Source organism: Pelmatolapia mariae, linkage group LG13 (genome assembly GCF_036321145.2).
Source record: "Pelmatolapia mariae isolate MD_Pm_ZW linkage group LG13, Pm_UMD_F_2, whole genome shotgun sequence".
Lineage (NCBI taxonomy): Eukaryota > Metazoa > Chordata > Actinopteri > Cichliformes > Cichlidae > Pelmatolapia > Pelmatolapia mariae.
The window spans coordinates 11,269,613-11,283,807 of record NC_086238.1 but is presented as its reverse complement, the minus strand read 5'-3'; the positions used below and the strand labels follow the sequence as shown (position 1 = coordinate 11,283,807).

At 39.6% G+C, this 14,195-nt stretch overlaps 1 protein-coding gene across 1 annotated transcript; it reads right to left on the bottom strand.

Moving 5' to 3' along the window:
- Nucleotides 1-5,246: 5,246 nt before the first annotated feature.
- slc25a28 (solute carrier family 25 member 28) lies at nucleotides 5,247-11,256 on the bottom strand. The gene is made up of 4 exons (XM_063491420.1): nucleotides 10,740-11,256; nucleotides 8,268-8,496; nucleotides 7,429-7,485; nucleotides 5,247-7,029 (listed from the first exon to the last, which is right to left on the bottom strand). Exons 1-4 carry the CDS (start codon nucleotides 11,082-11,084, stop codon nucleotides 6,479-6,481), a joined length of 1,182 nt encoding a protein of 393 aa, XP_063347490.1. The 5' UTR covers nucleotides 11,085-11,256; the 3' UTR covers nucleotides 5,247-6,478.
- Between the last annotated feature and the right edge of the window lie 2,939 nt (nucleotides 11,257-14,195).

Genomic DNA, 14,195 nt, shown 5'->3' with positions numbered 1-14,195 from the left:
TTTGACTCAGCAATTTACTGGAGCTCAGTCTCACCATAAAACCGGCCTGTGAATGAAAGTACGAGTCACAAGTTTGAACACAACTTTTTATTTTAGGTTTTTGCATTATTTTTAATTTCTGCACTGAATAAAAATACTGAACATACAGAAAGTGTAAAAAGTAGTTTGAATTACATTCACTGGACACTTCATTAGGTACACCTCTCTAGCACATTGAGCTTTGTTTGCCATCATAACTGCTTTAATTGCTTCTTCATGGCATAGATTCCACAAGGTGCTGGAAAATTTCCTTAGAGATTTTGGTGTTTATTGAAATGACAGCGTCACATCATTACTGCAGATTTGTTACACATCCATTACGTGAATCTCTTCCCAGAGGGGCTCTATTTGATTGGTTTGGAGGCCATTTGATTGCAAAGGGATGGACACGGTCAACAGAAATACTCAGGTACTGCATTTAAACAATGCTCAATTGGTTCTAAGGGGCTCAAAGTGCATAAAGAATATCCTCCACACCAACTACCACCACCCTGATCTGTTGGTAGAAGGCAAGAAAGATCAATGCCTTCATGTGGTTTACACTAAATTCTGACCTGACCATCTGAATGCTGCAGCATAATTGAGACTCATCAGACCAGGCAGCCATTTTTTTTCAATATGAAGTTCCAAGATGCTTTTCTGTAACTTGAGTTACTGTTGTCTCACTTTCAACTCAAAGGAGTCCGGTATATAATAGGTAAAAAATGAAAATGATGTGTGTTAATTAGGAACAAACACACTTCATTACAACAACCGTGTTGGAGAAGCTGTGGAGATGTAAATGTAAATCATTCCCATGTGTTCTGGTTCTGTCCCAAGATCGCAAAATTTTGGGAAGATGTTCATTTAGTTATAGGTAAAATTCTGGGTTATGCTGTATCTAAGTCTTGTACATTATTATATCTTGGTGTCATTATGGGAAATGTGTTGAAAGAGGATAGATACATATTGAAAATTATGCTTGCAGCCTGTAAAAAGGCAATCACAAGAAAATGGTACAAGATAGACCCACCATCGCAAGATGAATGGATCAAAATTATAGACGAAATACAAATTATGGAACAACTGATTACAGAATAAGGACTCAGGAAGATCAACACCATCGAAAGTGGGAGAAATGGACTGATTACATAAACTCAACAGGATAAAGACCATCACATTGATAATGAGAAACGATCAAATTGTAGAAACATGTTGACCCAACACGTTCTTTTTTCACCTGTTTTATTTATTTATTTATTTTTATTTTTTTATGTTATATTTTTTTCTTTCTTTTTTCTTTTATTTTTTAATTTAATTTAATTTTTCTTTTTATGTTCTGTTTTGTTGTTACCCTCTATCTCCCCTGTATAATGTTTAAAGAAAAACAATAAAAAGAAAGTATCAAAAAAAGAAAATGATGTGTGTTTTTCCAAGTAGCCACCTTTTGAGTTTAGCACAGACTTGATGTTTTCTCGACCACCTTCATGATGTCATCAACAGGATGCAGTCTTGAATGACTTCACACATACAATGAGCACTTATTTTTCCTGCACACTCATCCCAATCCACCATCAGCTGGGTTAAGGTTAGGTGATTGTGGAGGCCAGCAAAACCAATCTCCCCACCATTAAACCTCCTCCTCAATGCTCCATGATGAAAACCACATATGCAGATACCATCAGTTCACCTTCTCTCTGCCTCATCTGTACACACTGGATACCTGGTTAAAAGCAAATAATGACACATTTCCATCCCTTGTGTTTCTTGCTTAAAGAAGTCCTCTTTTTCTTATTGGTCTCTTATTAGACTGCTTGCTTTTTGAACTCTAGGAAGCACTGACAGGGGTTTCAATCTGAGGTGCCAATATAACACTATAATTAACATCCTTGGTGCCACAGAGGTAACTATTTTTTAAGTGATTTTGCACTGTTTTGTTTATTCGCTGTTCTTGTCATAACATGGATTAAAACGTGTTTGCACTACCTTGCCATAATACAGTTTACGTATTATGTTTATGTTTAGTGCTGAAATGCTATCTCAAATTCTGACTGATTAGAATGAATAAGTTACTTACAAAATATTAAACTGCTTTCATCTAGTTGGACAGAATTTGCAGATCTCTGCAAAACGCTTAAGTCATACTTCTTCCCTAAAAACAAATTTTTGCACAATGATTCACTTGCGGTGCCGAACGAGGCAGAGGTTAAACTGCGCAGATGTCATTTCTTAAACCCAACAACTCACAATTGTTTACACTTGTTGCTAATGATGTGACGATACAAATATAAGCCAGTTCAGAGTGCTCAGTCTGGAAGGGTGTGTTGAAATTTGAAACCAGCAGTGAATAGAAACAATCCGAGAGGCAGACGAGGAAGGCAAGGAAGAGGAAGAAGATCCAGAACAGTAATATACGATTACATTTGAGCAAGTGCTGTGGGTAATGTTTTTTGCTATATGTAACGGCAGCCCATATGAAAGCAAACTGAAGAAATGTAGAGAATGAGACATGATTTTTTTTTAATTAAAATGTCCCCTTTCATATATTTCTTACATAACATAATGGCTACTTTTAAAATTATAATATGAGCCATATACTATGAGATTCACAGTATAGATAATAGTAGACATTAACTACACGTTACATTCTTGAGTAAAACACGGGCTCATACTGTCAAGAGTGGGAAAACTGTGGTTTCTTCTTAGCTTACTTTTTTGTGCTTTACCTTATTTCACTTATTTGAAGAGAAGAGAAGAGAAGAGAAGAGAAGAGAAGAGAAGAGAAGAGAAGAGAAGAGAAGAGGAGAGGAGAGGAGAGGAGAGAAGAGGAGAGGAGAGGAGAGGAGAGGAGGGGAGGGGAGAGGAGAGGAGAGGAGAGGAGAGAAGAGAAGAGAAGAGAAGAGAAGAGAAGAGAAGAGAAGAGAAGAGAAGAGGAGACATTGCAGTCTTCCACATATTATTCAGGCATATAATGGATTAATGTCATATAAATATACAGTTATATACTCCATTTATCTTCATTGAAGTGCACATATGCACACACACAAATATAGTAAGAAAGAGGCGGGCAAATGACCAGACTAAATAGTTTACTCCTCTCAGACTGCTGAGATTTGGAGCAGACATGCTTATTCACACAGAGAGAGGGAAGGAGATACAAGTAGACCATTTTAGCAGGATAAGCTATGGCAGACCACACATACTGTGGACTGTACATGCATGCAGACATAGTGGGAGAGCCCAAGCAACAGAAACAGTTCATTAACACTCCCTGTTTGAACAGGTGTCTGCCTGACTAACATGTTTATGTGTGTGTGTGTGTGTAGAGACTGAGGTGGGGGAGCTGTCACTCATCACCAAGTGCTAAGCCTGCTACTCTAAAACGCATGCATCCAAATGCTGTTTCCTAACTAAAGGATTTTGGTGTTTATCTAGCATTTGTTTCATATCGGTACAAAAGAGCAATAATGGGACCAAGTCAAGCAATTTTACATCAAAAGACTGCCGATCATTAAAAGTCTGCAAATGTAAGTAAAACATCCGTCCACAGCTTCTTCCGGTTGCAGACATGCACCCTCGTCACAGTCTGCAGATTTACAGAACACTGGAGTGAGACGACGCAACTTTGTAACCTGATTGATCAACAACAAAGTTGAAGATGTTGGCTGATTTGATATACTTCTGATTAAATTCAGCTGATGCTATGTTGTGATGTCAAACTGACACTTCCATAAAAATCTCTTAATGGATATTAAAAGAGCAGTCACAAGTCTGAGTTTCCCATTTGTATTTGTAATGTACATGAATTACTCACAGGAATTATGTACTTATGTAGTATAGAATTTTCTCATATGGTTTAATCCAAAAGCAAATGAATTAATGGAACAAATATGGAATTTCAGACATTATGACTTATGAGTAACTAATCATATTCATTTCTTTTTTGTTGTTACCTATGGTTCATGAGAAAACTAAGAACTGAACTTTATTGTAATTGTTAATATTTTTACTTTCATGACAAAGTTATTAAAACTAGTCCATCAGGATTACAATGACAGAATAAACATTCACTGCTTCAGAATGTTTTTTCTAGCTTGTTGCATGAATTGCAGACTTGACACTGAAGATATGAATGTGAATATGATGAATAACTCATGAGTTATGATGACTGATGTACCTTTGTTGCATTAATACATATACCTGTCTTGAAGCACAGCATGCATGACATACGGTTATTTATTGAGGTTTTTTTCCCCAACTTTTACGCCGATGTCTTCTGTGAACTTGAGGTAATTAAAGTTTACAGTAAAATGTTTCTTTTTTAAATATTAATCAAAATCTGATGTTAGTGTCTGCGTCCATCAGATTTTTAAAAACAGACCATTACTTCGACACAGACTGCATAATCAATATGATCCATCGCTGAAGTCTTCACCATTCACCGTTTTATTTATATTTTTTTTTCTTCCAAATTCCAAACCTTCACTCTTCCAACAGTTTGAATTCAGCCAGTGTGTTCACAAGTTCAAGTTGCGCTTTCAGTTTTGAAGGGGTCAAAGTTGAAATGTGCACCTGTGCTCAAGACAAAACAACTGTACCTGCCCTGGTTGAAAAGTAAATACCTGCAAACACACACAAACTTACCATGTGTTTCTGACAGCACAGATGTGGCTGCAGGCTTTGCCTCCCTTTTGATCCACCCCGTTCTATGCTTTCTGTTCTAAAGGGAAACAAACCCTTTGGATCTTTTATACAGAGTAAAACGGCAATTGTTACTTTTTTGACTGGTGAATTTGCAAGAGCGTTTTAAGTCTGGGGTGTCAAATATATCGCCCAAAGGCCAGAAATGGCTCCACCGAAGTGTCCGATCTGGCCCAACAGATGGCTCCGTAAAGTATGTAAACTTCAGAGGAGCATGGCACCAAGCATTGTGTTACAAATTCACGAGAGCTTTCCAGTTACTTATGAGTTCTTACTGATAAGAACATTAGCTATGGGCTTCCATACCACAATAAAAGAAGGTGAATGAAGCCCCACCACCATGTTCTCTCTCAGTTTCTTTTTGTTAATACATGCCTCATTTATTGGTTTTATGTAAGGACTTCACTGCTCCAACCCACTTAACATAAAAGTGGGCTGTGTGTGGTCCATGAACATGAGCTTCACACCTTTGCATTGAGTTATTCTCTTGCAAAGCGTGCACACACACACGGAAAAAAAATAAAACATTTAAAGAAAGTTGGGCTCCCCACCTTTTAATAGCAGTGAATAGAGCCCGACTGCTGGGTCTTTATTCCACAAGTGCAATTCAGTGCCAGAAACAATCAGACATCAATCAATAAGAATGACAGCTTGCATTAAAGTGTATTCAGTGTGGGTACAGTTGTATAACTAGCCTCTTGAGACTCTTTTGGATACAGCATAATGTACACAACCTTTTCTGTTGAGCACAAACAATGAAGCTCTGTTGTTTACAAGACTGTTAGTGCCAGCTAATGCACATAAAGGTCTTCTTTCTTTTTTTTTTTTAAAGCTGTCCTCTGCCAAACAGGTAGACCGTGACTAATCACAGAATTGGGGAAAATAATAATATATGTTCTGGAAATAAAATAAGATTTAAGTTATCAAAATGACCAAAAAACTATTTAAATACACAATTCTGACACCTGGAAGCATCATCACCAATTAAATCATAAGCAACAGTGTTAACACTGATATTTGAAAAAACAAAGAAAGTAGATTCATTATTTTTTAATTACTTTGCCTGCAAAAAAAAGGGGGCTGCCTCAATCTGTAGAAACTAAGATGTTCTTTCCTAATCTGTGGAGTTGTCAACATCTCAAGTTAATTTATAGGGGGAAAAAAAATACTCTCTCTCAACTTGAGTTGCAGCTTTGGCCAAGTTTGATTTATTGTCTCAAGGTTTCTGGACAGTGACACTTTTCAGGAAATAAATGTAGATGTTCTCGCTTTAAGTTGATTGCTTAAGATGCTGAATTAAGAACTGAACGCTCTGTCTGTTATGAGGGATCTGGATGATGAGTCAGTTATCTGCAAACTCAAACTTTGGATGGGAAAAATAAAAATCCAGTTCTAGGACAGCAAAGCTACAGCACTACTAGAGGCAACAAAGTAACACTACTGCCCCCTGCTGACTATTCTTCCAGCTTAAAACTCCTTACAGCCTCAGCTTCAAGAATCAAGACAAGAATGCTAGTTTGAAAACTTCTCCAGATTAGCTAGTTCTCTTTTACATCACGGTGTTGTCCTATGACTTAAACAATATCTATTCTTGAGTGGTAAAGAAATATATCTACCCAAACTGCCTTTGAGGACGTCTTTCTTATCTGCTATGTCTGAATGGGATTGGGACAACTGAAGTGGATTTTAGTGAGATACTATGTGCACATTAATATCTCCTTGTAGAAAGAGCTCAGAGTAGATTAAACCACAGAGGCATCTACATCTCAGCTTCCATTTGTTGTGTTCTCCTCTTGTTGTGCTGGTGCTTGGTGAGTCCATACTTGAAGAACTCATAGACTGACCAGCTGATGGCTGTTGAGGGCATCTGGTAGATGACTCTCGCTTGGACTCCCTTAAAGAAGCCCCGCAGGCCGCCCAGCCTGTATACTGTTCGGAAGGCATGGGCCAGGCCTGAGATATGTCTGTGGGCTCCTTTGCCGGAAGACAGGGAACCAAGGGCTAGAGACTCCTGGGTGTTGAGCAGGGTCTTGCAGACATCCAGAGGTGTGGTGGCTGCGGCTGCGATCGCTCCGGCCAAAGCCCCGGACAACATGTGTGATGAGGGATTGTACTGTCTGTGAGGGTTTAACAGCTCCTGAAGGTACTCGTAGGTCATGAAGTGGAGCGCCTGGAAGGGCACGTTCATGGTGAGCTGGGTGGTGTAGCTGCGGTAGAATGCAGTAGGGCCCTCTTTCTGCCACACTGCACGTACACAGTCCAACACGCCACGATAGGGCGAGTTATACATCTGCATTCGCTGCTTCACAACTGAGTGAAACATGGTGTCCAAAGATGGTAGTGCAAAGGTGGAAAGACAAGGAAAAAGAAAAGAAAAATTAGGAAACCATCACCTGCAGTAAAGCTATCCTTAAGAGAATAGACATACAACATATACAAAGACATAGTATGTAATTCCTCAGACAGCTGCAAGCCATCTAGCAGCTGCAAATGAGGGCTCAGACCAGTGTCCTTCTACTGACATGTTTGGGCAGGTGGTCTACAGACAGCTGTGAAAGTGACTATGTGAAGCTACAGGGCTGCGGCCAACATGTGAGGATAGTTGGCCCAGGTGTGGCACCTGTAGGTTTCCTTACTGAAACCCAAAACTGCTGTTTTGAAATAGAAAAAAATATATATACATCTTGACTCTCAAAATGCTGCCCTTACCTTCAGCTGGGTTCATGACTGCGTCGTGAAGCAGTGTGGCCACACACCCAGCTGTTCCTGAAACAAACACACTTCGGAAGTCACTACACATTCAGATAACTACGGCAAAATAGGAAACTAGAAGAGACTGCAGTAGAGAATTTTCACTTGCAACAGAACCCATCTGACCTCGGCACAGCTTGTGCTTTTTTAAAATTCCAGCTCAAAACAGCAATTCACAGCAGAATTTCTGGAAATTTAATAAACTGCTGGTGTAAAAGAACATTTCTGACCATGGTTTGTAAAGCAAAATGTAAGCAAAGAGAGACACCTAGTGGATAAGCCTGCTTATTTCTCATTTGAGGGATTTAAATCAGAAGCCTAAGCTTAATAAAAGATGACTAACAGGGGGAAAAAAGAGCAGATGAGATGGGAGAAAGAGGACTTACCCAGCCTCCCATTAAACTGAAACAGAAGAAAGAGAGTGTAGGAAGAACAAGGTAATGGCTGACATTTTTTTTTTTTTAGTTGAGATGGCTTAGCTTTACCCGATCCACTATTTAACTTTCCTTGAAGCCACTGAGTGGCCGACAGCTGTCCCTGGCTTTTCTTTACAGTGTACAACTGTAGCTAGGAAAAGCGTTTATCCGATTTGATGTCCTGCCAGGGGGTTTTTTGGACTGGTCAGGCAGCACACAGATTAGGCTGAGTCAGCAGCTTCACAGACGAGGGCATTTGGCAACACTCTTTGAGTCGGGAAAGTCCTAAATATCAACCTGTTACAGTGATCTCATGGCTAAGATTGCTATACATGATCTATTCATTTATAACATAAACTATGTATGGATGTTTTATGGTACCATTAGCCAAATGACTGTTAGCCCCTGGATGAATCACATCACTTAGAGTCTTTTTGAGTTTCTCATAGCTGGCAAAATACAGGGCATGGGCAGGACCCGCCCCAATAGCTGTTGCATTCAAGCCTCTCAATGGCCGCCAGATTCCCTCTGTGGCTACAATCCGGCGAAGAGCATCCATCACATTCCTGTAGCGGGCCGCAGGGTCGGGCTGAAGACTCTGCATTCGTGTCTGTGAAAGAGATGGCATTCTAATGTAAAACAGAAACGTGAGCAGAGTGTCCACTGTTAACTTAGAACTAAGCGATACGTTTGCTGTGTTTGACCTGATTCTGATCTAAAAATAGGATAGAATGCATAATTGAACTTGTTCCATATGTCTGCCTAAGAAGACAATGAAGACAGCTCTGAATAGAATGCATTGTGAATGACGGGTTAAATGAGGGAAATGAGGTATTTGACATTGTGTGGGGTGTATCTTGGTGTACATGCATAAATGAATACAAGGAAGTATGCAGTTACAAGCTCCAGGGTCACAAAGGGACATAAGCTGACTTCCTCTAAGCTTCTTTTCCCACTGACCCTGAAACACACCTTTCTCTTTTCCTCCTTGCACACGCTCGCACGTACACACACTCACACACAGGTGGATGATCGATTATATAGACACATTAAAAGACAAGAGCACACAATTAATGTTTTAGTCATCTGGTATTTGATATTTAGAGAAGGCTGCATGAGTGGACTAGATGATTGTGTCTGTCTCCAAGGTACCAACAGCAACATAATCTCCTAAATACCAAACTTCCAGCTGAATGGACAAACTTAAACCCCACTGTGTCCATGCACAGCTCTGCGGAGCAATGCTATGAGCACACTGCACACAAAGTCAGTGCACACACTTGTAGTGTTAGCAGGGTATTGCAAAGGGGCTGAAATATCCTCAGTCACTCATTGTCGTGACACATACACATGTGTGGAGTCCTCACCAGCTGTAGGTTTGCTTTGTTTATCTATAGCCTGTGGTTATATAACTACAAAGCAATGACCTTTGTAATGCTATGCTGTAAAAAGTCCATCCATTCTTTGAGCAAAAAAACAACAAAGGGTTGTTTTGGGTTTCATTTTTCACTGACTAGAGAGTCAAATACTCTAAAGTGTAGACTCTGACAGACTTGCAAATAAAGCACACTTCTTCAGAGCCGCAGCAAATTACTGGGATTTACGATACAAGAATGACTAAATGCCAGCCTATTCAGAACTTTATTTACAGTACTTAAGAGAAAGGCTTATGTGCGGGAGGGAAAGATTTTTTTGGTATAGCTACTCTGCACAAATACAATTCTAATGCTAAATGCATCCTAAACACTACTTTTAAAAAAGTTTGATGTTTTTACGTCTAATATGTAAACAAATTCATGCTTCTACTAAGGGTGTCCAGGATTTAGTGTGCAGGTACTCCCTTACTGCACTTTGCTGCATTTCAATTAGCCAGATCTCATGTGTGACTTGGTTGGAAAAATGCTGAGCTACACTAGTTCCACAAAAGAAACTACAAAAATAAAAAAATAAAAATGGCCTCATCCAGGTTCAGGCCTGTAACTGGCATAAGTGCGCTACAGGTGAAAGACACGGATGAAGTGAGAGTGGCGATTTTCTGCCTGCCAAACACAGCTCAGTGTCCTGAGCCCACTTTGTGGCCGCCTTCCTCTTGGCTGTAACAATGACCTCTTTGGACAAGTGTGACACAAAATAAAACAAATCTTGGTTCACTGAAGCTGCATGATTCATGCAGTAAAAGATCTTTTTTTTTGATGAGTGAGGGAGCTGCTCTGCTGCTTCAGGCAGCTTTTTCACTGGGTTTTCTGGGAAAGCAGCTGCTCCACTGTGGGGGGAGAAGGGGCAAATTGTCTTCTATCTTGCAATAGTGGAAGCCGGAAGGGCGTAAGTTACAAGAGAGAACAACTTGTTTTTGTAAACACAGAGTACACATTTCCTCCATTGTTATTTTTGGAATGGCTGACTCATTCTCTTTAACTTAACACCTCTTTAATTAAGCAAGTGGTTCCCCGTTTGCTCGCACAAACGTGCAGTTACGTAACATTACATCCGCTGAAACTCTTGACAGCAGACTGATTTGATAATTACGTTATTAGTTACACAAAGCAACTCCTTTTTGACTTGAATGGCGGCTAAACAACTTATTACGTTATTCGCACTCAGGTTTACGCTGTAACAGCATGCTAACAAATAAGCTAATACGATTGTTAAACGCTAACTGAGCCGACTGACCTTGTCCTCATATCAGCCAGCTCTGCGGCGTGTTTGGGTTAGCGAGCAAGCTAATGGGCTATGCTAATATGCGCGATGGCTACATGAATGGTAACCCCAGACCACACCAGGGACCACGGAGACGAAGCATTCAACAATCACAGAAAGTTGTGGTTTTGCTGGTTAGCCAGTGAGCCGTGCTACCTTAACACAGTCGATGGGGAACATGAGGCAGTGCTCCATTATCCCGGCCACAGCTCCAGCCAACATGTGGGTGCTAGTGGAAGCTCCCTGTGGCAAACCCTCATAGTCCGGTTCAGAGTCCTCTGACTGTGCATCTTGTGCACTGCGGATCAAATCAACAGTCTGTATTTCAGTTTCCCCTCCGATCCGGGGTGTCAGGCTTCCCACGATACTTTCTGAAACTCCCCAGAATCTGCCCCCAAGCCATCGAACTTCTGCCCCGGCAGAGGCTCCTGCAACCCCGGGATCATTCCCTGTGGTCTCCGCTGTCATCCGACGCCTCCTCACAAATCCATCTGTTTCCATGAGAAACGAGGGGATGTGTTAAGTCTTCTGGCTCGCGTGCACGGCTGGTCGTGGACCTTAAACTTTTACATTCCCTTGGGGAGCTTTCACGGTTACTTCCCTGCTACACCATTCCCTCCCCTCCTCTACCCCTGACAGCAGCGGGAGCCAGGAAAGGGAGGCCGTGACGGCAAATGCACAGCGAGCCCTACCACAGGCCGCGATGAGGAAACAATCTCTGATTGGTTACGATAGCCAAGTACTCCTCACACCATTGGATGATATCCACGCCCCTCATGATTGGATTTTGGTGAGCGTTTCAAATCCGGTCATGTGGCGTTTGACTTGAGGTGTTGCTACATGGTAGCTCATCTGTGCAACCCATCAAAAGACCCGAAGGTCACTGTAGGTCAGCCTCAAAATGTCTTTTAGTGGCTGTGAGCAAACCAAGACACGCGTGATTACAAGATGAATGGGCCAGGGTCACTATTTCACAGTTTTTGTTGTCACCTTTGTTGCTGTAATAGTGTGATTTGTGGTGTTGTCTAAAATCCAAACTGCAATCTGTGTTTCTTCTCTTAAAAAAATACTGGAAAACCTTTTGATAGGACACAAGAATATTTAGATCGGTATTATTTGCTAAACTGAAGATACTGTGTATGTAATAACAGTCGACATAAAGAACTAAATAACAAGAATTGTGTTAAAAGTGCTTAAAAATGTCCATGTGAGGCTCAGCCCACTAACACACACTAATCACTGATAAAGTTAAGAAGTAATTGATCTTCTCATTACAATGCAGTGCTCTGTTGGAAAACTTTGAGTTCTAGTATCAAAGTGACATGTCACTTAGGTCACTTTGACATTTAACACCTACCCGAATTGTTGGAGACTTGACACATCCCTATGGAAATAATAGTCCTCGGTGGCTGTGGCCATCATGAGAAGCAAGAGCCACAACCCTCCCTACAAAAACTGCTTGAGGACCACCTCAGAGGGGCTGACCCAGCCTCTAAACACCAGTGTCTGTTGGATGCTTTTGAATAAACCCAAACCACAGAGGCCACATGCTGCAACCTACAGGATTCCACTCAATCCCACAGTTGACCTACACAATAACCACTATAATAATAATAATCACTAATTTTGACAGCACTAATATTTATGCAAATACCCTACAAATTATTCTGTAACACATTTCCATGTGCAAAAAAAGATTGTAGTGATATTTATGCTTCTCTTGTAGGCTGGAGTGTGTCAAGCATGGGATGTTTACCAACTATGAAACCATTTTTTGCAAATCTATGCTCATTTTTAATCTTTATTAAGCAATTGTTATAATGTCATATGAAACATAAGGCTGCTAATTATTAAGAACATATTTTTTATTATATGATCATATTATATAGAGCACATATCACTTGATGATATTTTTTTTTATGTCAAAATGTTATGTGTGAAGTTGTCAACTTTGTCTACAGGAGTGTATGACTTCAGTGATGCAGCAGAAAATAGACACATTACTTTACCACAATTAATTATTTAAAATATATATTTATCCCATTCTATAGACATTGCTGCACATAGGGATACATAATGTTACAGATTTGTGGTGTGGAGTTGTGTGCAGCATGTAGGCTGTACAGTAAATGCTGTGTAAACATCATAATGGTTTTATGCAAAACACTAATACACATGAATAAGAAGCATTTTAATATGTTTTACTCAATTATATGTGACATTTTAAAATAGACAATATTTAAGTACAAATAAATGGATAATCAGTAAACTTTCCCTTATATATACTTGCTTTCCATGAAATATTGATGTGGAAATGATCATCTTTTCCATTATTCCAAGATAATATCCAAATTGAGGCTGTGTTACTTAACATTTATTTGTATATTATTTGTATTGTATAACTGCAACAATTAGTAGTTGCAAAAACAATTCAAATATTAGCATATAACAGACTCTTTTTTTGATAAATGTCAGCTTTTGAGCGTTTGACTGGCAACCTGAGGGAGAACAGCAATTGTTGCATTTTTGCAAGAAAATGATCGATATTTATTTAATTTCATTCATTTAATGTTGTTTGTTTTGTGTTTTTGACATTGTGACTTTCTTATTAGTTTTGTTTCCCTTTAATTCTGGACCATTACGTATGTAATTTCGATTGATTGATTGATCGATCTGTTTTTATGTCCAAAATCTAAAAGTAAGTAAGTTTGATTCTTCTAGCACATTCAAAATTGACTAAAGTGAAAACAGGGCTTTCCTTCTTTGAAAAATTACAAATTTTAAATTATTGACAGGGTAATAAAAAAAATATTTGTTATTGTCATGTGACAAAGTTGATTCTGCTTTTCTTGTTCATTAACAGTGAACTTCATCATAAACATTAAAAGCGTCTTTAATTTGACACATCAAGTAAAAGAACGTCGTATATTCATTCTCCACCTTCATGGACTGCCTTCAGACAGTAGTTTATGATTAAATTATTGTAAATGCTGAGAGCTCTAACATCTTCAATAGTGAACCACTCTGCCTGGAGGCACATGAATCACTTTTTTTTCCCCATAAAATGGGCTAATTGTGTTTTGGTGCGGAGCTGTTATAGCATAATTGTATTTTCTCCTTTATTGCCTGGGAGAGCCTCTAAGGGCATCAGTGTTGAATTTCTGCCGACAAAGGGGAATGAAGTGTTAATTTCTGCTTACAAGAAGAAAATCTCTTGCCTTGATCTTCTGATCTAGTTAAGGTTGATTGGATGATTTACCGCAGACGTTCCTTAAAGGAAAACCAAGCAGACAGCATATCTGGATCATTTCTCTTCCATGAAACTAATGCTACTGTAATACACCGGGGGAGAGGCATGTTAGGTCTAGCGGGAAACTCTAGATCACCATAACACATCATTTCATTTCCCCTACCAAGAGAGTGCACAATCTATATAAACCTCAGGAATTATTTTACACTGTCTAAGCAAAACATAGTCAAAAATCAAAATTATATGGACAAGATGAGAAGATAACTTGCTTATATTCTGCTGTGTTTGGTTGTTTTTGTGCCATTTAACACCCTCCCTTCCTTAGATCTCCTTCTCCTGCTCCATCTACTCCCTGGATTGTT